Source organism: Colossoma macropomum, unplaced genomic scaffold, assembly GCF_904425465.1.
Source record: "Colossoma macropomum unplaced genomic scaffold, Colossoma_macropomum, whole genome shotgun sequence".
NCBI lineage: Eukaryota > Metazoa > Chordata > Actinopteri > Characiformes > Serrasalmidae > Colossoma > Colossoma macropomum.
Genome location: NW_023494792.1, coordinates 13,310,757 through 13,338,754, shown reverse-complemented (window position 1 = coordinate 13,338,754; position 27,998 = coordinate 13,310,757). Strand labels below are relative to the sequence as shown.

General features: G+C 38.3%; 2 protein-coding genes across 8 annotated transcripts; both read left to right on the top strand.

Annotated features, from left to right (window-relative positions):
* The first annotated feature begins 38 nt into the window (after window positions 1-38).
* Window positions 39-22,785, top strand: ice2 (interactor of little elongator complex ELL subunit 2). 6 transcript variants are annotated; one of them, XR_005007489.1, is made up of 17 exons: window positions 39-150; window positions 1,628-1,729; window positions 1,974-2,280; window positions 2,416-2,523; window positions 2,686-2,820; window positions 2,910-3,026; window positions 3,183-3,339; window positions 7,647-7,831; window positions 7,969-8,860; window positions 9,640-9,806; window positions 11,357-11,486; window positions 18,867-18,951; window positions 19,243-19,293; window positions 19,917-20,169; window positions 21,600-21,953; window positions 22,352-22,389; window positions 22,664-22,769. XR_005007489.1 is itself a non-coding variant. In XM_036576075.1 (15 exons), exons 1-15 carry the CDS (start codon window positions 137-139, stop codon window positions 21,762-21,764), a joined length of 2,868 nt encoding a protein of 955 aa, XP_036431968.1. In that variant the 5' UTR covers window positions 39-136; the 3' UTR covers window positions 21,765-22,181. The 6 variants fall into 6 exon arrangements, 1 of the variants encoding a protein (XP_036431968.1); XR_005007488.1 differs by having other exon boundaries at window positions 22,636-22,726; XR_005007490.1 differs by lacking the exon at window positions 22,352-22,389 and having other exon boundaries at window positions 22,690-22,785.
* On the top strand, window positions 22,766-27,783 carry LOC118811689 (annexin A2-like). 2 transcript variants are annotated; one of them, XM_036576076.1, is made up of 13 exons: window positions 22,766-22,874; window positions 23,843-23,900; window positions 24,001-24,094; window positions 24,570-24,664; window positions 24,783-24,896; window positions 24,983-25,073; window positions 25,193-25,272; window positions 25,440-25,499; window positions 25,715-25,808; window positions 25,913-26,008; window positions 26,557-26,615; window positions 26,813-26,935; window positions 27,194-27,783. In XM_036576076.1, exons 2-13 carry the CDS (start codon window positions 23,853-23,855, stop codon window positions 27,251-27,253), a joined length of 1,014 nt encoding a protein of 337 aa, XP_036431969.1. In that variant the 5' UTR covers window positions 22,766-22,874; window positions 23,843-23,852; the 3' UTR covers window positions 27,254-27,783. The 2 variants fall into 2 exon arrangements, with proteins under 2 accessions (XP_036431969.1, XP_036431970.1); XM_036576077.1 differs by having other exon boundaries at window positions 22,799-22,870.
* Window positions 27,784-27,998: the final 215 nt, after the last annotated feature.

The window sequence follows — 27,998 nt, the reverse complement described above, 5'->3', positions numbered from 1 at the left end:
CGCTGTTTCTGCACGGTATCTCTTTGCTGTAGCGCTGTTTTGACTGTAGCATGAGTGTCATGCTTGCTAACGTTAGCGCTGCTGCGCTGAGTGTCTGTACAGTCTAAATAAACCAGTCTGAATCAAACACACACACATGGAGCTGAAGTGGTAAGTCATGTTTAGATCTTATTGCATCTAATGACGATAATAATTTTTATCTCGTTGAAGTGACAGAGTGGACGGGTTTTCTAAAAGCTAGACAGTTTAATAATAACTTTCTTCAGTATTTTAAATGGTAATATATTTACCACTGTTTAAGTATATCTGTGAGGTAATTACTTTTTTAAACTAAATTAACTGTAGTTGTTTATATTTAGGTACCAATTCCTACATTTTCTGTTTAATTTAATTTTGTTCTGTTGGTTCTTCTCCTGGACGGCTTTACTGTTGCTCGCACCTCTCTATTTGTACATTTAGGATTTTATTTAGACCAACACTACAGCTAAAAGAGAACAGAGCCTAACAAACTTCAGTTCCTGTGCTGATAGATTATGGATGAACTCCATTGCAGGTCTGTAAGTTACTTTGTACTTAAGTAGTTTTTTTGACCTGGTACTTCTGTAGCTTCATCTCCTTTGTTTGGAAAGGTACATTTACTTTTACTTTTTTTCTCCAAAGCTACAAAACTGAGACCAATACTTTTTACTTATAAAAGCAGCTTCTGATGTACTTTTATGTAGGAGAGAGCAGTGTGTCATGATTTATGAGGTGAATCTATCATCAGTATGCTAAACCAGAATACATTTTTGACCACTAAGTGATTTTGTGATTTTGCTTTCCAAATATTTAAAAATTCAAAATATGTTTTATTACTGAACTTAATTTGCAAATATGAATTCAGCACAAAATTACCACTGGAGAACAGTGAATGTTTTAAAACTTAAATTCTTTTTCAGTTAGATGTTTTTGTTTAGAAACAATAATATAATATACCACTATATAAGCTATCTGGATAATCTTTGCCTCTCTGAAAGGACTCTGCCAGTGACCTGGGTCTAGGTCTGTCTGAGGGAGTTCCCTCCTCCTCTCTTTGTTTCTTTTGTAGCTTGGGGTTCTCTTTTTTGGTTTTTCTTGTTTGTATTAATTGGTGGTGTTGCCACAGTAACGAATTGCCTCCTTATACACATCACAGTTTGCAAGATTTTAATTTACATCTATAAAATATCTCCACACGACACTTCTCTTTCTTTCTGCTACGCTCTCAATCACTGCAGCCTATAAGTGTCGGCTCTCAGTGCTGCTGAGTCACGTGACAGCACGACAACAAAACAGCAGAGCAGGGGAGGAGGAGGAGCAAAGTGTGTATGCAAGATGTGAAAGGAGCGGTGTTTGCACAGACATGTCTACTTTTTGATGAAACGACATATTGAACATAGAGGAGAGAAATATCGATTCTATCACGCTAGTATCGATCCGATACCAATACCGTATCGATACTATCGATATTTGGATCGATCCACCCAGCCCTAGTTTAGGATATTTTACGCACTTCTGGCTGTTCTAAAATAAAAGGACAATTTATGCATTTCCAGACTGATAACCTGTGTCTTGCCCAGGAAGGTGTCTAATCCTCCTCTCTCTTTAGGGATGAGGTTCCTGCAAGCAGCCCTGTCCCGTTTTCCAAGGACACCTTTGACAAATTCTCTCTGGCGCCCACAATAAAAGAGCTATGGTCTCTTTTACAGAGGTATGTTGAGGGCCCTGCTACAGTTTACTGTATGTAGGTGGTTTTATTTTACAGCAGTGAAACAGGGGCAACTTTATTCCTGGGGAAAAATACCCTTCATCAAGTTATATATTTATGGCCTTATTTCCATTTTACTATGCGTTGTTGTTCATTTCTCATTAATTGTGATGTTCATTATTAAATTATTTTATTTGCATTACTTTTAATGATGCATTAAACATCATGAAATACTTTACCTTTATAGTCCTGATGTAAAAGTTGAAGTGAAAGAAGAAAGTAAGGTCAGACCAGCTGGTTCCTCCTCAAAACCATCCAAAAACAGTACAGTCACACCACAGAACAGCAGCAGAAACAGCCATGGCTCTGCTGGCTCCACTTCAGACTGCAGTGACACTCCTACTGATTATAAGAATAATCTGACTGAGACGAAGGAAAATGAAGGATTCCCCAATCCAAAAGTGCCCTATCCTTGCTACTCAGCCATCAACCACAAAGAGCGACTGGCTTACCTACGGTTACTAAAGAATAAAAACTACCACACAGCTCCACAAGTAAGATGTGACTTATTTGTTCAACCATATCATTTTCTTTGAAATTTGCCTTAGACAATACTCAAATATTTAGCGTAAAAATGTTAATCTTTTTTTCCTTTATTCTCTTTTATTATTATTCATAATCTATTAAAGAAAGTGATGAACGAGATTGCAGAGTTTATGAAGTATCTGCAGGATGTCTCCAAAGTATGTGCTGATGACTACAAGTACATGCCCCTGGGAACCCCTCGCTACTTAGAGGTATATTCTGCGGAAAGTTATAGATTACCCACTTCTCTGAGCCTTGTAGAAATTAGTCCGCCCTGCTCTTTTATTTGCATGCTATGATGATTTAAAAAAAAAACAAAAAAAAACATTTTGAACAAACAATTTTAATGACGTATTTCCACCTCTGATTAACAGGAATATTTTAAAGCCTGCTTGGACTATATGATGAACTATCCACAGATTTACTGCATCCAAGAAATCACCAGCCTGACTGGGGGAAAGTATGTGTCTGACATTTCCCTCAACTTTGAGAAACAGCTGCTTGCAATGGTAAATTACCCTAAAAATGTTATGAAAAATGTGCAGCCATGTAACGACTTAGGCTTGACTCTTATTTGATTTTTGTCCTTTCTATTTAGGGCAACATAGAGATTGTGGAAAAAAAGATGCTGCCAGAAGAAACTAAACTGTCTGTGGATTATGACTCTGTTTCAGCTATGATTTCTCCATATAAAAAGGCCAGTCAGTTTCACAGAGTAAGTGTTTTTCTCTGTGATATGTCTTTAATTATGATGTGCAGTTTTTGAATGACCTTAATCAGTTTTGGGAAAACGGCCACTAGAGGGTGCTGTTGACCCTGTTTTGTGGTAAGCGGTTAGACTGTCATGTGGAACTCTGTTTTTAATTTACAGGCTATCAGCAGTGACACAAATGCAGAGAAGCTCAGTGCTATATATGAGCCTCATGTGTGTCTAGCAAAGGAAGCCTTCCTCCAGCTCCTGAACAACAGTGCTGGGTATACAGAAGCATGGGAGCTACCAGTCTGGGTGAAAGAAAACCCTGGAAAATGTGAGTTTGCCTGTCTTCCCTAACGAGCTCCTGACAGTATACATCCTTCTGAATCAGCTTATTCTACTCATGCTGTTATTACTATGAGGGAAACCAGGCAGTTTTAAACTACACACCACTGTGGACACTAATGGTGGGACAAATAATCAGTTCTTAAGATTCATTCCAATTCTCTCTCAAAAGATTCTGCATTGACTGCATTGGACTTGCATTGACTGACCAACATTCCTGGTGAAAAAATATGCACTATAGACTGTGTTGCATACAAACTCAATTTCAAAAAAGTTGGGACGGTAGGAAACATGCAAATAAAAACAGAAAGCAGTCATTTATAAATCTACTTTGACCTGTATTTGAACAAAAAGAGACACAAAAATACAAAGCCGAAATATGTAAGGTTTTACCTTACCAACTTCATTAGTTTTTGTAAATATACACTAATTCTGAAATTGACGCCTGCAGCACGTTCCAGAAAAGTTGCACAGGTTAAGACTAGGAATATTTTGAAATGTTCAGAAAATGATCATAAACGGTGATGCAAACATGGATGGGTTTGAAAAAAGCATCCAGCAAAGGCCTAGCCCATTATGAACATGCAGGGACTGAGACTCGCTGCTTTGTCCTTGGACACCTGCATCCACAAGTGAAGACTGTACTATGCACGATGGAAGCGATATGTCAAGAGCTTCCAGAAATGCGGCCAGCCTCTCTGGGCTTGAGCTCACCGGAAACGTGCTGACGCACAGTGGAAACGTGTGTCAACACTTTCTGATTTTTTAATGGAAATAATGGACATTGTGTTCTCTAGGCCAACGAAGAAAACAACTCTCCACATTATTACCAGTATTTAAAAGAGTTAAAAAGAAAGAATTAAAAGGCGTCATCGTATGGGGGTGTATTAGTGGGTAACCTGCACATCTGAACCCCTTTTTGGAGCAGCATATGCTGCCTTTTAGACTTAAGTATTTTTAGTGACACCCATGCTTATTTCAGCATGACAACACCAAGCCACATTTTGCATGTGTTACAACAGCTTGGCTGTGTAATTAAAGAGTGAGAGTGCTAGACTGGCCTGCTTGCAGTCCAGAACTGTCTCCCATTGAAAATATGTATCTTATTAAGCACAGAATACAAAAATGAAGGCCCCATGCGGTTGCACAGTTGAAAACTTTTACATCCAAATCAGTTGGTGTCTTCAGTCCCCAAATTTTTATGTAATGTTTGTGTTGTTAAAAGGAAAGATGATGTAATACAGGGATAAACATGCTCCTGTACAAACTTTTTTTTGGACGTGTTGTAAACATCAAGTTAGGAACAAGTGTATATTTACAAAAACAGTGAAATGTTTCTTTTTGTAAATATTGTGCTTTAGTACCTTGAATTAATTTACTCTGTCTTTTCTCTCTCTCTCTCTCTCTCTCTCTCTCTCTCTCTATATATATATATATATATATATATATATATATATATATATATATATATATATAGCTGGGCGATACGGCCAAAAATGTTATCACAATAAACAAAATTCATATTGTTCGATATCGATACATACCGCGATAAATGTCAAATCATTATTTCTTTCAAGTTTGAAGGCTGATTTTTGCTCCTGGGTGGTTAACTGCTGTTTTAAACTATCCTTTATGGTCGGAACACAACAAACACTCACCAAACAGTGGAACATTTCACAGATCTGTCATGGGAGAGTGGGAGAAAGTGTCTGGTGAGCTGTTTTTATCAGCTGGAAAAGCATGGCTATTTTGTAAAAGTCATAATTTAAGAAAGAAAACAGATTATTTTTAGCTGGTGTCGAGCGCTCGGCTAACGTTACCCCGTTACAAATGACATCACAGTATTCAGACACCAGAAGCGACGACTGGATTTCTCTATACTATCGTAGTAGTTTAAGTGGTGAACCGCAAAATATCAACACCAGACAGAGTCCTCTTTTCAGGTACGTTTAAACTGAAAGCGGTGTTTTTGTGTCTTGTTTGATCTACAGTATCATCAATTCTCCGTGTTGTGCGAGTGACGAAGCGCTGCTTCAAGTTAGCCAGCTGCTAAAAACAGCTAGCCTGGAAAGATAGCGCTCTCCCGCTCTCCAATGCCTCACAGCTTCCTCAGATTACTTTCGTTTAAATCAGGGCTGTAATTTACATGAACTCACTTTTGTCTTTCACTTTCGTTGCTTGGGAATGCACTAATACTTAAATATGACTGTCCGAGCGCTGTAACAGCGCTGTAGTTGTGAGGAGTGTGATTGTGATTTAACGCTGCTAAAGCTGGTTAGGATGTACGGAAAGAGGTGAGTTCGCTGTAGGACAGTACAGTTACACCACTGACCTCGTCACTCACACTCGGTCACAGGAGAACAGATCGCCTGTCGCTCCGCTCAAACGGGGAATGTATAACTCCGTGTTTCAGCCGTTGCTAAAGACTCATCTTACTCGTGGCCCCCTCCCTCTCTAATCATGTAGAAAAACTCGGAAGTGCGCCCTCTACTGGCGACAGCACAGTAATGTCGCTTTCCTTGTAGTAGAAAACGCCACCAAGTCTTTCGCTGAACGTGGGAGTGTGAGAGTGGTGTATTATATCGAACATTTATCGAACATGTCGTATCGCTCTATCGAGGAAAAGTTATATCACGATAATTATCGTTATCGTTTTATCGCCCAGCCCTATATATATATATATATATATATATATATATATATATATATATATATATACATATAGTAATACTATTCATATACATAAAATGTAAATAAATGTAAATAAAACAATGCAATTATTTGCAAATCTCATATACCCATATTTTATGAACATTAAACATCTTAACATAGAACACATATCAGATGTTAAAAGTGAGTCATTTTACCATTTCATGAAATGCATTAACTCATTTGAACTTGATGACAGCAACGCATCTCAAAAAGTTGGGACAGGAGCAACAAAAGGCTGGAAAGTAAGTGGTACTAATAAAAAACAGCGGGAGGAGCAATTTGCAACTAACTCACATGACTGGGTATAAAAAGAGCATTTTAGAGAGGCAGAGTCTCTCAGAAGCAAAGATGGGCAGAGGTTCACCAATCTGCAAAAACTGCTTTTAAAAATTGTGGAACAATTTCAGAAAAATATTCCTCTACGTAAAATTGCGAAGACTTTGGATATCCCACCATCTATAGTACATAATATCATCAAAAGATTAGAAGAATCTGGAGAAATCTCTGTATGCAAAGGACAAGGCCAACGGTCAATATTGGATGCTCGTGATCTTCGGGCCCTCAGGCAGCACTGCACTGAAAATGGGTATGATTCTGTACTGGAAATCACAGCTTGGGCTCAGGAACACTTTCAGAAATCATTGTCTGTGAACACAGTTTGCTGTGCAATCCACAAATGCACGTTAAAGCTGCATTATGCAAAGAAAAAGCCATATGTCAACACAATCCAGAAACACTGACATCTTCTCTGGGTCAAAGCTCATTTAAAATGGACCGAGGCAAAATGGAAAGCTGTCCTGTGGTCAGATGAATCAAAATTTGAATTTATTTTTGGAAACCACGGATGCCGTTTCCTGTGGATTCAGGAGGAGAGGGACCATCCAGCTTGTTATCAGCACATGGTTCAAAAGCCATGCATCTCTGATGGTATGGGTTTGCATTAGTGCTTATGGCATGGGCAGCTTACACATCTGGAAAGGCTCCATCACTGAATGCTACTATGGTGAACAGTATATAGAGGTTTTAGAACAGCATATGCTCCCATCCAGGCACGTCTCTTTCAGGGAAGGCCTTGCATATTTCAGCAAGACAATGCTAAACCACATACTGCATCCATCACAACAGCATGGCTACGCAGAAGAAGAGTCCAGGTGCTGAACTGGCCCACCTGCAGTCCAGACCTTTCACCAATAGAAAACATTTGACGCATCATGAAACAAAAACTCCGGCAAAGAAGACCCAGGACTGTTGAACAGCTAGAATCCTACATCAGACAAAAATGAGACAATATTTCTCTCTCATAAAACTCCAGCAATTGGTCTCCTCACATCCCAGATGTTCACAGACTGTTGTTAAAAGAAGAGGGGATGCTACACAATGGTAAACATGGCCCTGTCCCGACTTTTTTGAGATGCAAAATCAAATGCAATTGTGAAAATCCTAGAGATTCCCAACCCTACTGGATACCTGCTCATCTTAACAAATGAACAAATATGTGAATGTTCAAACAGGTGCCTTGATTTGCAGCTAGTTGTTTAGAAACATGATTACAGGATGATTTGCCATATGGTTATTATTGTACAGGTAGCAGTCAGAGTAAAACGGTGTACATCGACCCTCCTCTGCTGAAGACGCAGATAACCTGGAGAGAGAGAAATCATCTCATTCATGAGGAGAGTGTAAAACTAGCATACAAGAAGACAGGCTCAAATCCTGTGTTTTTTCTCCTAACAGAGGACTATTCCAATAAAACAGACTTTGCCCCAGAGGTAAGTCTAAGTACATTATTTGTAGTTTTCCCAGTCATGCTTATTCATGACAGATTTGGGGGAAATACACAGAATATCCACAATGAGTTTTGGATGATATTTATATTTTATCTTCTGTTTTTTGTTTTGATTCTTAGGGAAAAAAATCCAGGGCAGTTGTTTCATTTGATGACACCAGCATAGACTTTGAAGTGGATGTAACTGAACTGGAGTCATTTGGGGAGTCCTACCAACTCAGTAAAAAAGTAAAAGGCCATGATGAATCTAAAGCCCTTTCTAAAAATCAAACATTAGGATTATCAAAACCTAAATTAGGCTCAGATAAACATGTTCTGGCTGGAGCTTCCACACCTGAAGACATTTCTATGTCATCCCATGCATTACCAAAGGAAGAATTGAAAGAAGAAGCAGTCAAGACGGATGTAAGGGACAGCTCAACAGACAAGAGTACTGAGGATATTTTGAACACTGTATCTGAAGACCCCATGAATAATAGTTCCTCTGTAGAAGAGTGCTCCAGTTCTGAATGTCCTCCAACAAAGCGGATAAGGCACAACTCTGTGTACAGTTCAGACCACAGTATGGATTCTGATGAGGAACGCCTTGTTATTGATCACCCAGGGTCCCCACCGTACCGTGTAGCTGAAAAGACCCAGATGGCTCCACCTGCTCCAGGGAGCATCACTGATGGCAACAATGAAAAGACTTCAGATCCCACCACGCCCTTGAGTCCTACTGCCTCCGCCAAAAGAGCTAAGAAAGGAACGAAAAGGTCCAGAGTCTCTGGGGACTGTGACCAACTAGGGCACATTTTGCGAATGCAGAATGCCATGCTGAAATCCACCATGAGCAAGGGCCAAGAGCCTTCAAAAGCACAAACCTCGGAGTGTAGACCCTCAGAGCCCAAATTAAACAGCCACCCTCACTCTTTGGTCAAGCCCTGTGTGTCCTCCTACCTGGACTCTGGAGAAGGCCTGGATGAAGAGGCTGCAACTCCTACCATCTGTCAACCCACAGTGCAAAAGAAACGTTAGTACTCAGTGCTTTTTTATTTTATTTTTTTTGAGAGGAAAGTAATATTTGGACAGGGTTAATTTTAGGGACATACAGTAATGCACACAACTCTTAGGTACGTATGTTATCACGTCAGTAACTGTGTTTTTAATTGTAAAAACAATATGTACTAATATATTATATAGAATAGTTCTAGATTTCCTTTTGATGCCTTGAACCAACACATAGATTTAATAAATTCCATTAGCAGCACATCTGATTTTAACTTAGCAAAGGATTGACTGGATAATGTAAATGTCCAGTTTGCACAGGATAAGAGATCTGTGCCTTGAAGTATTACACATTGTCATCACACACAAAAAAAATGACTAAATAATTACCAACATGCCAATTTGAATGGAATTGAATTTATTTCTGCAGTTTATTTTATAGAATTCCAGAGGCTTTGCAGATGCTTCAATACACACAACACAACAAGTTACTGACATGATAAATTCAGATGGGACTGCAGAGATTGCAGAGATACTTAGGTAAAAATTGCAATACTGCACCCACTCATGTCAAAAGAGTCCCATCTGAATAGTGTTTAACACAGAATAAGCCTTTATTTTTCTCTGCTGGTAATATGTTGATAAGGACCTGCCATCTTCCTGAAAAGCCACTCTGGTGCTGTACAGCAGTGAAGAACTTCAAGTTAACAAATACTTTCTTTTAGAACTCTTGCTTTAAATTCTGTTTGAGCTGCATGCTCTGAGAGCTGGTGTTGAAGGGAGTTGTGTTTGTGGCTGTGGCAGGGCTGCTGAGAGAGGAGCTGCTGGTGAGCGCAGAGGATGAGAAAGACTACGAGGCTCCAGAGGAAGCCAGTGTGCTCTATAAGCTCTACAGCCTGCTAGACGTGCTGCTGATGGTGCGCAGCACCGTAGACATCGCCCACCCTAGACATGATCCAGGCACCTTCAGGGTGAGTGGTACCAGTGGATCTCCTTTGATGTAGTTTTTAAGTGATGGTCAAAAATGTAATTTTATCTCAATCAGACAAGACATTTTTGGTGTTTGCAGTACATAGACACCAGGTTAGTGCTGTGCAAACTGCATGCCTAAATCATCACACATTATATGACACAGGAGAAAGCGGGGCGCAACCTAACACAGTTGTGTGTATAATCAACTTCACGGTGGCTGTAATGTAGCACCATTTTGAAGTATTTAAACAACATACAGCAAGAGCTAGTGAGGCTGAATGTGATGGGGTTATTACAACTAATAACCACTAATTAACTTACATAACATTAACATTAAATTAACTTACTAACAACTAATTAACTTTAATTTTATGCACATATTGATCAAAATGCACTACAGATGTCATGAAAATAAAATACATTTTAGTTTTTAGTTTACTTTGTGGTCAGAAAAAAATGTACCACTGCTGGATGCTTTTAATGAATCTTGTGTTTTTTTTTGTTTTTTTTTTCTTTTTTTTTTTTCTTTTTTCACAAATCCTATTTATTTTGATAATTATATTTGTATGTATGGGAAAGCTTGTCTGGTTGAAACAACACAGACACAAGCTGAATTAATTGTGTTTTGCATCGATCTCCTAGGCCTCCTAGCGACTGTTACAATTAGTCCCTCCGTCTCTTACAGTTAACCCTGCCTGTGGGGTAAGTTGTAACATTAGATCTCATGCCACTTTTGCCTGAATTGTTCACAAATGGTAGCTTTCTGGCATAAAATATTAATTTTGCTCAAACACTTTTAAAACAACTTGCCAAAAAAAGAAATTTGTTAGGTTGTGCCCAGCATATACAAAAGTGTGTAGCTAAAAAACAAAAAAAGAGTAGCAAATAACTAAAAATATAAGTTGCAGCTGTGACGCCTGATTTTTTAAAATTTTTAAATTTTTTATTTTTTTTTTTAAACTGTACTTTTGTCCACTCTTAACAGAGAGTACATAAGCAAGTCTGTTTGAAGTTACTTAATGTGAAAGCATGTGATGAATTAAGCATGCAGTTTACATGATGCTGTTTGGTGGAGTATATGTTTGAATTGCTGGGACACTTAACATGTCTTCACTGATGGAATACATTTGGTGCTGGTGGACAACACTGTGTAAATTTGATTTTTGCTTGAACTGTAGGTCAGCATGGATTATCCTCCACTCCCTCTCTGTAAATATGCTCCTACTTTCCTGTGCAGCTTTATCCTAGATCCTGCTATTAGGTCATATCAGAATATTTGCAGACTGTTGTGATTCCAGTCACTAGGTCACACACATTCACCACCTTGCCAGGTATTTATGATAGAAACAATTGATAATATTATATGACAGTCCAGTGCAATATAATAAAGCATGTAATCTAGTGTAATATTATAGCTCATTAACTAGTTGAGTGTAATTTTTAGCTTATTGATCGAGCTGTTTCTGATAAGTGTGCTGTGTTAAAGCAGGTTGCATTATCACTTCTCTGTGTGTGGAATAACAGTATGTGTTGGGTTGTGTTGGTGCAGGCTGTGCCAGTGCACGTGCTGCCTAAGATGGAGTACCAGCTGTGTTACGGAGCCGAGAGCCTTACCCACACTGAGGCATGCCTTCTCTGGGCTGAGCAGCTCCTCCACTCCAGCACGGCCTCTTTCATAGGTATGTCAGTTTACACACTACTGCCAAGCTGCATGAGATTGGTGCTAAATGAACGTGCTAATTTGATTTTTTTTCATGTCAAGAAATCATATGTGTATATATTGTTCTCCATATTTTAAAGCACATTTTGCTTAACCAAAAAAAAAAAACGGATTTTCCCATCTTAACTATTTTTGTATTGTTGTGCAAAATAACAGTGAGAATAACAGTCCCATTACAATGAAAACTTACTAAAGCAGTACGTAAAGACAGATAAATTATTACATTTTACTTACAAAAAAAAAAAAGCGGTATTTTTATATATGAACTGTTAATGTGGAAGCAGATATAAGCTCGCCAATCACTTTTTTTAGGAACACCTGTACATCTGCTTATTCATGCAATTATCTAATCAGCCAATTGTGTGGCCGCAGTGCATAAAATCATGCAGGTGCAGGCTAGCTGCGTCAGGTAATGTTCACAACAGCCATCAGAATGAGGAAAAGTCTCCTGAGTTTGACTGTGGCATGATTGTTGGCACCAGACAGGCTGTTTTGAGTGTTTCTGTAACTGCTGGTTATACAGTGCAATAAAGAAAAAACATCCAGTAAGTGTCAGTTCCGCAGACAGAAATGCCTTGTTGATGAGAGAGGTCAAAGGAGAATGGGCAGAGTGAGCTGACAGAAAGGCTACAGTAACTCAGATAACCACTCTGTACAACTGCAGTGAACAGAAAAGCATCTCAGAATGCACAACATGCCAAGCCTTGAGGCAGATGGGCTATAACAGCAGAAGACGACGGGCTCACCAAAACTGGACAGCTGAAGACTGAAAAAAATGTAGCCAGGTCTAATGAATCTTGATTTATGCTGAGGCACACAGATGATAGGGTCAGAATTTGGTGCCAACAGCATGAATTCATGAACCCAACTTGCTTTGTGTCAGCAGTACAGGATTGTGGAGGTGGTGTAATGGTGTGGGGAATGTTTTCTTGGCATATGATTTGGACTAGTTAATACCAATCAGTCATTGCTCTAATGCCACAGCCTATGTGAGTATTGCTGCTGAGCATGTGCATCCCTTCATGGCCACATGGTATCTTCTGTTGGCTACTATCAGCATGATAATGCTCCATGTCACAAAGCAAAAGTCATCTCAAACTGGTTTCATGAACATGACAATGAGTTCAGTGTTCTTTAGTGGCCTTCCCAGTCATTGTATCTGAATCCAATTTGGGATACATGGGATGGGTAGATACATACCTTTGGGATGTGGAAGAGCAAGAGTTTCCCAGCATGAAAGTGCACCTAAAAATCCAGAGGAATGGCATGATACAATCACGTCAATATGGACTAGAATCTCAAAGGAATATTTCCAACATCTTGTGGAATCTATGCCATGAAGGATTGAGGCTGTTTTGAGAGCAAAGGGAGAGTCTACCCAGTGTTAATATGGTGTTCCTAAGTGCTTGGTGATTGTACATCTGAGCATGTACATCTTTTATATAGTGATGTTTGAGATGCATTCCTACTTTTTCACTTGCAATAAAAAAACATACTATGTAAATGATAACTTTTAAATGCATGCATATATATATATATATATATATATATATATATATATATATATATATGCTTGAAAAAGACTTATTAGCAGATTTTGGTCTAATACAAGTCATCAAATGTTGTGGACTGGCACTCTTTTCATGGAATGAACTTTATACATATTTATAATCAGACAGTGAGATAACAGGTAGTAGTCTTTGTATTGTTATGATTCATAAGTAGAACTTAATGACAGTCTGGAACTTTGTCTGGTAAGATAAGCATTGTGTCACCATTCAAGTAAACACAGATTCATCATCCAGTGTCTGTAGTTTTTCCGTGGCAACTGCTCAGTACTGTTTCTTCATTCCTGCTAGCACTGCGGCATGCAGAATTAAGAAGAGGCATTGTACAAGTTCAGATAAAGTTTGCTTAGAGCAGCTCTAGTAAGTCCTGAGTAGTCTTCTCTATGATTCAGAACAAAGCAGAGGTGGAGTCACTGTTTAGAGGAAGCTACTCCTCCCTCTTCTTCCACAGGCGTCTCACATGACTCACATAGTCTGTATGTGTTTGGAGCTTCTGTTGCCATAGCTACCATCATTTTAAAGTTAGTCCCAGTGGCAAACGTAAGGGGGGAGAAAACCCACTCTCTTGCTTTGTAAGCACACTCTCTGCTGCAACAACTGGCAAGGTTTTTTAAGGCAGCTTAATGGTGTTCAGATAGTCGTTTGCTTCAGACACTACTTGTAAATAAGTATCTGTTTTTATTTTTACATGGGTCATTCTCACAAAACGGCCTGAAACTATGTCCATAAATGTTTGAGTGTCATAATCATCATTTTTCTATTTTAAAGTGTTTTTGGAATTTGTTACTCTAATTCTCATTCCTGCAGTGTCATCATGTCTGTTTCTCATGACTGATATTTATCATTATTTTGCTTTTTTAATTAGGAAAAAAAGACTTTGTATTACTTGTATCTATCTGAGTCTCCTAATTTTAGTGTTTTCCGTGTAAGTTCTCAAGAAGTGAACCAGAGGAATAAGTCAAATGAAAGGGCTGTCAATGAGTTGTGGTAATGAGATAAAATAACAAAATTTGACATTTTGTATAAGATATATGTTTTAATAGTTAGCTTTAATATGCTTAGTCATGCTGCTATTAAATATGAGAAAAAAAAATCAAAATTTTCTGTTATGCTATGGAGAATATGATCACTTAAATTGGACAGTGTTAAGAAATATAAAAAAAAATGAATGGTTAATTATTCAGGTTTATTTTTAATTATTCCACCAGGCATCATTGTTTGTATTTTTTAAAAAAGAAACATTTTAGTTTCATGTTTTAACAAGTTGGATCCTGATATTTATGTTTGTGAGAGCAACCTATATATGTATTTGGCAAATAAAAAGACCTAGTCACACATTTTTTTTTAAATCTTTTATAATGATAGTTGATACCCCTAAAAATGAACGCAAACAGACAACAGCCGACTCTGAATGTTTATCAGTATTTTCAGGGTCCTCCTCTAGCCTTGATAAAGCCTCTTTGTCTCATTTTTCACAGCTGATTGGCTTTTTGTCTGCACTCCATACTGACTTGCTCTTTCTGAAATGCTGTCCTCTCCAGTTATGGTCTTACTCCTCCTCCTAGGAATTGTAATGCCCTTCAGCAAACTGCTCTCTCTGTTTCTTCAGAATCTGACCTAATGGCTGCACCTTCCCACCACATTTTTAAGCACATGTGCATTCACCGGGCATGATGAGGTTCATTGAGTCGGGGGTGTTGAATCAGTGGCAGGTGTGGCTCCAGGTTTTCATTCCAGTGAAACGGGAGCAGTCAGTTCTTGAGTTTCAAGTGTGCTTTTGCTTTGTTTGAGTACAAACCTGTAGCCGCACTGGCCTTTTGGTAAGGTAAGATTGGACACCCTGGATTTTAAGCATACATCACATCTTCCTTATGCAACCCATAAAAAGTCCCTTGCAACCACACTTAGTAGAACTGGATGGTATGAATACAACTTAGCATCACAAAATTTTCCAAATATATGACAGTATCAGGTGATATTTGAGTTTGACTAGTGCTTCCTGACTACTGGTACTCTATATTAAAAGATTTTCTTACAAGACAGACAAAGCTTGTGTTGATTAGGCTGTTTGGTTCTGTTCAAATTGAAACCTTACACATTGTTGTGAACATTAACCAGACAGAAAACACATTTCCAGGAAAAAAAAGCTTACTAGTTATTTTTATATGTATTTTAAACTGTTATTTCAAAACAATCTAAATTACCTAGCAAACAACATACATTGCAATTAACTGACTTAAATGAGAAAATTTCTACATAATTCAGTGGCTAAGATTTAAAAAAAGTCAGAGTGGATTAATGTGAGATGCTCCATTATAGAGAAACCATATTTGTCAAGGTGGCAATAGGAACCAGACATCTAAAGAATTTAATGTCTCTAAAAGCTCCTTGACAGAAAGTTATTACCAGAAATTATTTACAAATACCAGAGACATTGTATTCTGACAGTTTTGAGAGAAAGCTTTGGCCTAAAGCCTTTTTTTTAAAATCTATTTATGTCCGAGAGGTACGTGCAGGGCATTGTACAGCTAAGAAAACTTATTTTTCAGATTTACCACTATTTTACCATCATCAACATACAAAAACTCAGAAGATGCGTGTCGGTTCACTGGTCATTTTGGATAGTAAAGAAAATGACTATATTTGTGTTGTAGACATTGTGACCCCTGGTTTCTATCATTACCACTGTAAAGAAATCCGAGTCAGTACGTTTTTCCACAGTACAATACAGTTTCACATCAAACCACTCTAAATGACTTCTTGTCATCTGAACAATTGAATTACACAGGAATTTTGAAAAATGTGAAATTTACCTCTTACTCTTGTACATCCATCAGTATAGCTAAAACAAAAACAATCAGTACACTACACTCTACGTTTAGCCACATGTTTCAAACAACTAGATGGAGTGGTCTCAGTTTTGTACACCCCTTCCAAAGTGAATAAACAGGATAAGTGCCTACAAACAGATACAGTTGCGAAGCATCAGTATATGACATGCACTTCTGAGCAATCCATCTCTTAGTTTAAGAATATATTTCAGTGAAGAATCCACATTGATATTTAGTTACAGTTCACTTCATGCTTAGTCTTCAGTTTATAGACTACAGTAGATTAAAATAGTTTAATGTATGTAAAGGTAGGGCGGAGGAACGTATTCAGAGAGTCTGAACAACTATGCAATCTTGAAGGAATGCAAGGGAGGAATGAATCAGATTGCTTCAGCCATTTCCCCCCAGAGAATTCCTTTAGTTAAGGAAAGGAATGCAGTTTTTTTATGGGAAGTATTATTTAATGTGAAGTACCACTTGAATCTTGCTTGTAACTCACTCCCTCATGTATACGTGACTCATCTGCATAAATTATATTAGATAAAAGATGTACTTTAGTCTGTCACCTTTATTGTGCTCAGAGCACACCATTTTTTGTTTTGTTTATGATGTCATTTTATTTTTTGGATTGCTGTTGTTGGTTAGTTAATAACTATATCCAGACAGTCGCTATGCATTTGAACTCCGTAGTAAGTTTTTACAATTGCTAGACTAAGGCTATGGACAGTGGGGAAACACATCTGAGCATTCTCATTAAGGTCACATGTTCACGAATCAGATATGTATCCAACAAGGCCAAATATGAAAGATAAAAGTGGCTCAGATCTGTGTGTCCACACTGCTCTAAAAACATCAGATCTGTGTAACATTAAGGATTGTGCCACTTCAGCCTGATTTTATATATATATATATATATATATATATATATATATATATATATATATATATATATATATATATATATATATATATATAAACAAGAAAACATTGGATTTATTTCATTTATTTGAAATTTAAAAATAAAAGCATTTCAAGCATTTAATAAATATGAAAATATATAAAAATATAGGTATTTATGTAAATTAATAATGAATTCATTGACACAGGCTTTTAAACACCATTTATACATCTCCCAAAATTTGGTAACAGGGTTGCAAATAAATGCTCTACATTAATTAAAAAAAAAAATCAGCTCATAAAATATCTGATTTGACAGCCTTTGGTAGGAATAACATTTTCTGAAGGCTTAGCACTTACTTTGATTAATAAATAAAGTAAATTACAAACAAAGTACACACTCTCAGAAAACAGTTCGAAACTATCACTGGAGCAGTACCTCTCTTGTCACTGGGGTGGTACTCTCAAGGGTACATCTCAGTACCTTTAGTCAGGCAACATAATTGTACCATAATAAATCCATTGAAATTATATTTTCTAAGCTGTATTGCCTCCACACACCCTGTCTCATCTCCAGGCTCTTTATTTCATTGTTCTCTTTTAAAACATTAGGTAATGAAAAGGTACTTTTCACCAGGAAAAACTCTGAGATAAACTATCAGACCCTAAAGCCCTGTTGTACCTTTGAGGGTACATTTACAATGTTTGTACCCTGATGAACCAAAAGTATACCTGCACATCACCTTTATTTCTAACAGTGAAATCTTAAAGCATTTCAAGGCCTGAAATGACCTACTTGCGGAAAGTGCCAGCTACACTTATAGTTAACCAAAAACAGCTGTTTTTTCACAAATTATTACTTTGTTGAACCAGTAAAGATATAGAAATAACATGTGACATTAGCTGATGCGGGTCACTGTGCTGGCCATTCTGTTCTGGTTCTTGTGTCTAAGCCAGAATCTTACCCCTGTGATGGCCTTGTTTTCAATTCACACTGACCAGCTGGTGCATATTTTGGCACGGCTTTATAAGGACTTGTGCCCTGCTCTGTGATTTTGTTTGAATATACTCAGCAGAAAGATCAGCCTGTAGCTTAGCAATGTGCTGACCGTGTAAGGTTCAGTCCTTAGAAATATGGGATATAAATGGAATATATTCTATTTTTTTTAATCTCTGTCATCCTCAGTGTTTTATGCTTCACTCACAGACTAAACACTGGGACAAAGATTATTTTCTGTTGTGTCTCACTCCAAATTATTTTTAAGACTACTTAGAAAGGTATCGAACAGTTTCTACTGATGGTCCACTGAAGTTAAGTAGATTTGGGCATGGCCTATACTTGTATGGGATGTGTTACTGTAAAGCCTAGATTGTTCATAGTTGCTTCTGGGCTAAAACTGCAGCTGTCTTTTGAGTTATAAACTATAATTCTTTTTTGTTCTTTTATTCTCAGTTAATTATAATCTTCCTGATAATCTCTAGCCTAGAAAAGCATTTACCTGGAATATCTGAAGACTATACAAGCCCTCTGGATTCATGCATTCATTCATGCATTCATTCATGCATTCATTCATGCGTTCATTCATGCATTCATTCATGCATTCATTCTGTCTTGCTTTCCTGTGGCTGTTACATAATGAGAAAGCTCCTCACAGTTCTTGTGCTCATGTAGCTTGTAGAGACAGGTCTGTTCTGTATACTGTGTCTTGCCGTGGCTTTCAGAGTCAAGTAGCATGATGTAATATGGAGTTGCCCTGCAGCAGCACGCTGCTTCTTAACTCATGTCGTTTAAAACAGGCTCACAATGAATAGACTCTTGTTAATGCACTAGCTAATGTTTTAAGTTTTGCAGATAGGTTTTGCAAATCACCTTGAAAGAGAGGAAGAGAGGAAGTCAAAATCACTTTCAGTGAAAAGTTCACATACTGTTTGGAAAATCACATGCTAGCCAGAGCTGCATAAAGCCTGGAGGGCACCTGCTAATATCAGTACTCATTATTCTTGCATGTGTGTACCTGTGTGCTTGCGTGTGTGTCTGTGTAGGGCGCATTAATGCACACACATCGAAAGTGGTGCAGCTGCAGGAGCTCTCGGCTGACTGGATCCAGAACACCTCCTGTGATTTCAAGTACGCAGACCCTGTTTCATTGCATATCCTCATGTGGCCCCTGTATTAGCTAAGCTTTATCACAAAAGTGATGAATGCTTATTACGCAAGTTATGGAATGCTCACTGCATACTTTAATGATTTGATGATTGTTTAATGCTATTTTTCACTGATTCAGTGTGAACTTGAGTTAGTGGTTACAGATGATGTTCAGGTTTTACCGAAATGGTTGTTCTTAACTAATTATTTAATTATTTATTTGTTTGTTTGCTTATTTTTTAATGCAGTTGTATCTGCTCTGTTGTTTTACAGGCCAGCTAGGTGCTTGAATACTCTCTATCACATATTGAAAAAAGTCACGGGGTGAGTTCACCTTTTTTTTCCCTTCTTCAGCTTCTTTTTCTGCCAGGGTTAAACTTTAAACAGTACACACTTGGAGATACACTTCTATTTAGTTTCTCCCTCTTTAGCCAGCCCCCTTCAGGCAGCCCCTTCTCATGAGTTATAAAAGCACCACAGTCTGGTTGTGCCAGGGCTTACACATGCCTTCCTCTGAAGTGTGTAGCAAAGGCTACCACTGTGTCTGTGTCCGACTACTGGCTATGCACTGTCGAGCAGCTCAATGAGTGACACTCTCATCTTAGAAGAGGGGTCATCTGTGAATAGTTGGAGCAGATATTTGCTCTTGCTTGACTGTTACCATTCACCCACTGTCATTTGAGCTTGCCTTGTGTCTTGGAAGGAGTGCATGGGTATTTTGTCATCTCTCCTGTTAGAACATGCAGCCAAACAGGGTTTGTGCTGAAATGTGTTTCACAACGAGAATGCTGCTGCCTTTTATTCCAAGTCAGTTGTCGCAGTATCATTTCATAAGTCACCACCTGACAGCATATATTCCTGTTGGAAAGCAAAGCAGTTAATCTAGGTTTATCTCACATTGTTGGAATAAAATCAAAGCTCCCTTTCTGTGTAACTTTCTGCTTCAGCTTACAGGAGGGGAGGTACCTGTTGGGCCACAAACCTGGTGAGGCAGTTGTGACCATCTTCAAAGCCAGTGATGAAAAGAAACCCAGTCGTAGTATCTATGACCTTCAAGTGGTGCACTCTGGTCCCCCAGCGGTCCCTCTGGAGGACAAGGTGCCCTGGGTTCCACTGGACCCATTCCATCTAATGCCTTTCCATCAGAAATACAAAAGACCACCTTGCACCTTCCCCCCACGCCCACCCCCACAGCAAAAGGTATGATGAATGGAATAGCTCTTTCCAGTTCAGAAAGATATACATTTTTAAATTACTAAATCTAATAAATTTTAAATGAAATGGGCATCATTGTTAATTTTTGATTCTTGGCTCATTTGATATGAAGCTGCAACCTGGGCATAGTTATTAAATAAGGTGCAATTTCAAGATTCTTTTTAGATGCAAAGCACTTCCTGAACCTTATATGTAACCCACTAACTCATGTTACTGTTCATTTAAATAGCACCCCTCCAAGTCATAACTGGCTGATATAATACCAAATTTAAAAAAAAATATACATTAATTTATAATTTTTAAAGTTATAATTGAGATTATAATCCTCAGTGGTGAGGAAATTTGCTAAAAATATTGTAGTTGCACACCATCTTGTTATCAGTTTGACCACTACAAAAGCCTCCTGCAAGCATTAATATAACCTGAAAAACAAATGTATTTTACAGTGTTGATCATTCAGTGTGTATATGTAAGTTATTTTTCTTGTCAGCTAATTAATTGAAAGTGAAATTGTAGTCACTGCCCAGATTTAGTGGGCTTGGTAGAACACCAGCAATGGGTGCTATAGACGAAACTCTGTCACACTGTATGTCCTTGTTTATGTTCATAGCCATTCAAGATAATCTATGGAAGATACAGTCTGATAATGTGCTTAGAAGAGGCATATATTTCACAGCCCTGCACACCTAGCCAAGATAAACAGACTTCTCTGAGGGGCTGCCTTTCCCAGCATACTGTTCACTGCCCAACCCTGACAACAGAAGCATGTCCAGATCTGTTATCAGATCTGCCAGGCCACTCATTTCATCCTGTTGCCTGTCATCCTGTTCTCCTCCTCGTTTCTCTGTAACCTCACTTTCTCTTTAGTCACACAGTCTTGGATTCTTATTCAGTAATTTGTTAACATAACAAGCACTGACTGCGGCTGGTGGGGTGGCCGAAGCCCTCTAACAATAATGGTTACAAGTAAGAGTCTCTGAAGAATTCAGACCAATTCTTTACTTCTACAAACCTCTTCCAGCGAGGGCTTTTATTGCTGCAGGCCCTGAGGATAGCAGCCACACCTTCCCGCCATGAAAAACCAATCAGGTCAGAGTCTATCCTTAGGTAGCATTCTATGTAAAGCAGATAATGCAGGTCATATCTGTGACTTCACAGGGACACAATGAAGGTATGAAGTTATCTTATTTTGTCACATTACCTGTCAAGCTTTAGTTTTGAATCAAACCAGCTGACCAAATCTTTCAGCTTTTTCAGATTGTTGAATGATCATCTGATATAGTTGTCTTATGGTGGCTTGAATTAAGAAATGCTCCTAGTTTCTTGGATGAGTATCAGCTGCCTGTTTCTTTCTCTTTATCTCTGTAACTCTCTGTTTCAATAACCGTCTAAGACTCTCTCACACATGCCAACAGGCAGGAAGGGGTAAAGGAGGAAAGCAAGGTAACACTCCAACCAGACCCACACAAGGGGCCCAAAACTCTTCAGCAGTTGCCAGTCAAAGTCAGGAGAAGAAGAAGAAGAGGAAGAGGAGAAGTTTACAGCAAAAACAGAAACTGGCAGCAAAAGCGATGACGTAACAGATGGAGGACACACAAACCAATTAAATAAGCAGTGAGAACTAGAACTTGCTGAATGTGGAGGTAGGACTTGGGAGGGTGTCAGGAAGTGCCTAAGTTAGAGTGGGACAAGTCAGGGAAAGATCTGCTCATGTTAGAGTATGAGAAGCTGTCAGATGCTGAAGAAAAAGTAGTTTCTCGAAAATATACGTAAGTACTGCAAAGAATAAGTCCTTAACAATGTTTTCTCACATGCATTATTGTTTTTTTTTCAGTAAGATAATTTTGAAGTACCTATGTGTTCTAAAAAGCTAAATGTATTTGTTACTTTTTATTTTTATATTTTATGGGAGAAACATTGTAATGGTAATGTTTGTACTTTTTTCTATTTGTAAAATGAAAATTAATAAATTGTTAATATAAACTCTTAGTTTTGCATTTTTAATGTATTTTTATTGTTTTTTCTGATTTTGCTGATTTTTTTTTTTTGCACAGTGTAACTATAAATGCTGAACTTCATTAAGGAAAAAAAGAAACTTGCACTTTAAGGTGAAGACTTGCTAGCAGATATGTCTGACGTGATGCGTTTGAAAATTGTTGTTTTTAAGGTTATTACGTTCCTGATGTTCTCATGTTCTAATGGCAGGTTTGTAACCCCTTATTAAAAGGATACTCCTTTTTTCAGATTTGCACAGTCTCTAAACAAACACTAAGGGTGTCTAGTACATCAGACAGTTTTCTTTATAGTCACAGTATGTCTTGTTGAGCTAATGTGCATTGCTCTTGTCTGTCTAATGTGTACGTTAATGTGGTATAATCATGACCAAACTTTACCGAACACCATTACATAACATGGTAGTTTCCAGAGTCTCCTATATTTTTCCACTGACAGACATTTAAAGTAGCATTGAAAATTGCAGTTTAAGTGGGAACTGTGACTGCCCAGTGATCTTTCATCATGGAAGGGAGTGGAAGAGGTGTGGCATAAAGGGTGCAGGAGGAGGCAGGACTAGAGCTCAACTTGGGAGGGAATAGAGCTGCTGGCAGTGGCCCTGGTATTTAACCACCACACCCATCTCACTCCTCATAGCTGGGACTCTGCTGTGCATCCTTGCCACACTGCTCACGTAGGTAAGTCTAAAACCAGATCTCTAGGATTAATATAAAACCACAGAGCTCATCTAGAAGAATCATACTGGAAAAAAGTGCATTGCCAAACTGGTGGATATCTTTTGTGTGCACTGATATATTCTTCTGAACCTACAGTGACAGTGCAGTTATTTGTAGTGGTAACATTTCCTACAATAGAGATGTATGATAGCCTGTAGATAATTCCTTTTAGTAGGCTGCTCATGTTTAGTGTTTGTGTTAGCTGGCAGTAATAGAGCCTGCAAAGGTTGTTCCTCACATGCTTTAGAGAATTTTCCCCAGCATGGGTGTGTCTCCTTTCTGTTAATGATAGCCTTTGTTTGCACAAGGTCTGAGTGGATGTCTTATTGCTAGGAGACCGCATTTCTGGAGTTCCTTCAATAAAGGAACTTCACTTATAGTTTTTGTAAGGCTTTGGTTATGATGTTTGGTTTCTATGTTGCTAAGGCTGTTGGGGTGGATGACTGAGATTTTAGTTTAGGGAACAATAACCAGGAAGTCTCAACCCTGGCAGTACCCCACAGAGGTTTACTCTGGCGCACACATCTCCAGATAAATCACAGCTGGAACTCATTCCTCAAAGTTAAAAGGGAGACAAAGAACATCTAAGCTTTTTCTGTTGATTTTGCATGATGGAGATGATGTCAAATGAATCAAAGCGCGCATGAGTGAGTCAGCATCACCCTCTTTATGTAGGACTTCAAGTTTGTGGGAAAAGAAGAATAGAATACAGGACATTCGTCTCTGTGAGCTAACATAACCTTTGCTTTCTTCAACCCGATTACATAACACTCACTCTGACTCAGGCAGCATGAGATTCTTAAAGGCCCCTGTTCACATTTCCAAGCGAGCTGTTTTAGAGAAGTGGATTGCAAAACTTCAACTACAGATTTTTAATTACAGAGTATAAGTCTTAACACTTGCATTTTCTTGAAAACTGTCCCTGACAGGACGCCAAAGATGGCACTGGTAGCTGAATTCCTAGGTCAAATCACATTCAATTTGGGGGTAAGTTTTCTCAGAATCAAATAGATTCATTAAGTTGATACCTTTGAGCTTGTGTGTGCTTACTTTATTTATTTTGTCACCTTTTTATCATATAACTTAGGCCAGTGAGCCCACCTACCCCACTGTGGTTCCTGCTCCTGATTTCGATCCTGACAAAGATGCTGCCAGAATAGAGACCGCTATCAAAACAAAAGGTATAAAATGATCAATTTCCCTCTGGTTGCCTCTAATAAAAGAACTGCAAACCACTTGCACTTTAAGCATACGTGCAATTTAGAGCAGCCCCAACTACAACATCCACTTAAAACCAAACTTGTGTACTTGAAAATCTGACCAAAAGTTGACCAGAATCAACACTGCTGGTGAGTCATCATCGTGTCTGGAAGCTCTTAGGCCGTGTATGGAAAGTTTTGTGGGCGAGGCCTTTGTGGATGCAGCCTGCACTCCACCGCCTACATGCTCTTTAGTGCTCTCACTCTACCAGCCAAAAATGGCCTTTTAGAATATGATCTAATATCGCCTTCATTAAATATCTATTCATTTTACAATTGTATGACCTGATTGTTGTACCAGGATATGTCAGTTTTGATTAAGAATGAGGTGTGTAGAAAAAAGACACAATGAAATATTTAGTAAAATATACAACACAATATTATATATATATCTTAGGTGTAGATGAACAGACCATTATTCAGATTCTGACCAAACGGACGTATGGCCAAAGACGAGAAATTGCCTTTGCATACGAGAGGCGAACCAAGAAGGTTAGAATTCACTTTATTGTTTTTTTCCAAATACTAAATGTTCATTTATTGAAAACTGATAAAATTCCCTGACAATTCAGTGATGCAGTTAAAGCACTAAATCTTTTTCTTTCTACAGGATATGATTTCTGCCCTGAAGGGGGCACTGTCTGGCTCACTAGAGACAGTCATTCTGGGACTAATGAAGAGCACTGCTCAGTATGATGCCTCTGAGATCAAAGCTTCTATAAAGGTAAGACATAGTCCACAAAGTCACATTTCATCAGTATGAGTAGATTGAAGTACATACATCAGCTTTCCTATATTGTGTCTGTGCAGGGTTTGGGGACAGATGAGGAGAGCCTGATAGAGATCCTCTGCTCTCGAAGCAACGCAGAGCTGCTGGAGATTAAGAAAGTCTACAAAGAACGTAAGTTGGAGAAGTCCTGAATTCTAAATTTTAATCTTAATTAACTCTTAACTTAAACTTGGACCTCAATGGGTCAAAGATGTACAAGAGCAGCTGTAAGTAAATGCTTGTTTCTGCAGTGTTCAAGAAGGACCTAGAAAAGGATGTGGCTGGAGACACATCAGGAGACTTCGCTAAGCTGCTCCTGGCCCTCGTGGAGGTGATGAAGGACTTTTAACCTGCACTAGTTATGCTAAATAGTCCTACTGAAAAATTAAAATGATTTAATGTGTAATTTCTCATATTAAAAACAAACTTTTGGTGTTCAGCTGTGATGTGTGTGTTTTTTAATGATGATTTCCTGATTCAACAATGACTTCTCAACAGGCCAAGAGGGCTGAGCCAAGCAGTGTTGTTGACTACGAGAAAATTGATGAAGATGCCAGAGTAAGTCCTAAAATGCCTCTGTTTTTGCTCTACCTCAACAACAACAGGATTTCATTAGGATGTTTCTAAGTCAGGACCTTTGGATTAACCAAACTATCACAATTTGAAAAGTTGAGAAATAAATGTGAATTGTCAGATTATGGCTGAGTTCTCTTCTCCTCCTGTGTGATATAAGAAAGATGCATGAGATCTACTAATCTGACCTCGCCTCTTAGGCACTGTATGAAGCTGGGGTGAAGCGGAAAGGCACTGATGTCAAAACCTGGATCGCCATCATGTCAGAGAGAAGTGTCCCTCATCTGCAGAAAGGTTTCTCAGCCTCTTACATTGCTCCCTGTTCTTTGGTAGTAACAACACATGCTACATTAATCATATCATGCCTTTCTGTGTATTAACAATGTCTATTTTTCTAGTATTTGAGAGATACAAGAGCTACAGCCCATATGACATGCAGGAGAGCATCAGGAAGGAGGTGAAAGGAGACCTGGAGAAGTCTTTCCTTACCTTGGGTTAGACTCTTTTAATGTTTACTTTATAAATATGCAAACAGAGTGCAAAAATGCATGCACTAATGTAAGGGTGCCAATTCAGCTGCTCTGGTTTTGCAATTGATTATGATAATATTTAATAAAATACACACTCATTCTCTAAAATAAGAAAGAAAGAAGGCAATAAAGGGGAAAACTAGTCTGTATTCTAGGTTCTCCATTCACAGTTACATTCAGTATAAATATAATTCTAAATTGTACTAAAATGATAAAATTGAATCATTCAGATTTCCTGATACATTGAATCACTTTCTAAGGAATCTTATTTGAATCCAATTATTGTGGTATCAGAGATTTACACCACTGACCGCTGTTCAATACAGTTTGACAAAAATACTCGAAAAAAAAACCTAAAATGTGAATCTTTATTCTTTGGGGAAAATAGTTTGTAGATTCATAAAAATTGTAATTTTTTAAATTTGTAATGATTAGATCATATTTTATGACATTTTGAGCTCAAAGTCATACAAAAAGATAAAGCCTTTCTATCTTAATCTCTTTCGTTGCAGTCCAGTGCTTTGAAAACAAACAGCTATATTTTGCCAACAGACTCAGTGATGCCATGAAGGTAATTTCATTTCTTTCTATTCTTACTTTTCTTTGAAAAACTTGCACTCATTTTCTGATGAGTTTGGAAGAAAATGTTTAGAAGTTCACCTCTCTATTATCTAGCTGCTAACGTGGCAGAAGACTTTCGGTGAGGTTGCATCAGGCAGCACAACAGTCTTTAATGTGCCTTTGTGTGTGTGCACACATGTGTTTCAGAGTAAAGGAGCGAAGGAGAAAGTAGTGACCAGGATCATGGTGTCCCGCTGCGAGGTGGACCTTAGGAAGATCAGGTCTGAGTTCAAGGCCCAGTTTGGGAAGTCTCTGTACCAGACCATCGCTGTAAGTTTCACTCACACATGCTCAGACTGCTCCACATGTAACATTAACCCAGTTCTGAGGCCTGTGCATTGTAGAATGAGTACAGTTTCCCTGTCAGTGCTTCAAAGAAACACACAACACAATGAATCATACATACATCCCTTTACAAATGACTGTTCTAATGTGTCTTCCAGTTATAATTCACTATTTTCAAGGTGTTTGCAGCAAATACCGATGTCTGATGTCTGTCTGATGATGTTTTGTTTGCTTTCTCTGTAGGAGCACACTAAAGGAGACTACCAGACGGCCCTGCTGAGTCTGTGTGGTGGAGATGACTAAAGTGGGCCGGGTCACTCTAGTTCCAGCAGTCTTGGATGCTGTGAGCCTAAGGTGTGAAGCCCAGGGCTCCAATCTGTCTCTTAAACTGGACACACAGGATCGCACAGTGTCATGTCAAGATATCCTGTAGACAAAATCTCAACGTGCCATTATGTGCTTTTAACACTTTTGAAGTAATGACATTTGACTGGTCAGACCCATGTTAATAATCTTATCTGAATTAGCAATGTGCACACAGGGCCATAAATAAAGGGACAACACTCTTTTAATTGGTGTTGAATTATGTCTTATTTCAGTTAAGCAGGTTTCATTTTTTTCTTTCTTTTTTTTACTGTTTTTGGTGCATGACTGCTTAATCTACAGTATTATCTAAGGCAGATGTAGAAGGAGTGCAGTTCCTGGAGTTGTCCAGTAGAGAGCAGTAGAGCATCACAGGGCTTTGCTTCTCAGCCTCATGAATCACCCTGCTAAGGCTTCACTTTGATGTTCAGAGCTGCCTTTTTTATTTTTTAATAAATAGTCTGAAAATATTTGATCTCAAATATCATTTGCATATTTTATCCCCTCATTTTGAAAACGAGTAAATGCAAAAAAAAGAGAAAGTTTTCACTTTCAGATGAGGTAACATTTTCTTATTGCTTTGGTTTTGTGCTCATGATGAAATATAAATATGCACTGCTTACATGTACAGCCAAATAAAGGCTTTGATTAGAGAGACTGGGCTTTCTGATTTGTTACTTAAGGA

What these genes read in the sequence shown, in the direction of transcription:
- LOC118811689 (XM_036576076.1), top strand. Translation starts at nt 23,853, where the DNA reads ATGGCACTGGTAGCTGAATTCCTAGGTCAAATCACATTCAATTTGGGG. An exon ending in AGATCAAAGCTTCTATAAAG is followed by an intron (nt 24,897 to 24,982) that starts GTAAGACATAGT and finishes GTGTCTGTGCAG; the next exon opens with GGTTTGGGGACAGATGAGGA. An exon ending in TGCTCCTGGCCCTCGTGGAG is followed by an intron (nt 25,273 to 25,439) that starts GTGATGAAGGAC and finishes ACTTCTCAACAG; the next exon opens with GCCAAGAGGGCTGAGCCAAG.
- ice2 (XM_036576075.1), top strand. An exon ending in CTATGGTCTCTTTTACAGAG is followed by an intron (nt 1,730 to 1,973) that starts GTATGTTGAGGG and finishes TTACCTTTATAG; the next exon opens with TCCTGATGTAAAAGTTGAAG. An exon ending in AACACCTCCTGTGATTTCAA is followed by an intron (nt 18,952 to 19,242) that starts GTACGCAGACCC and finishes GTTGTTTTACAG; the next exon opens with GCCAGCTAGGTGCTTGAATA.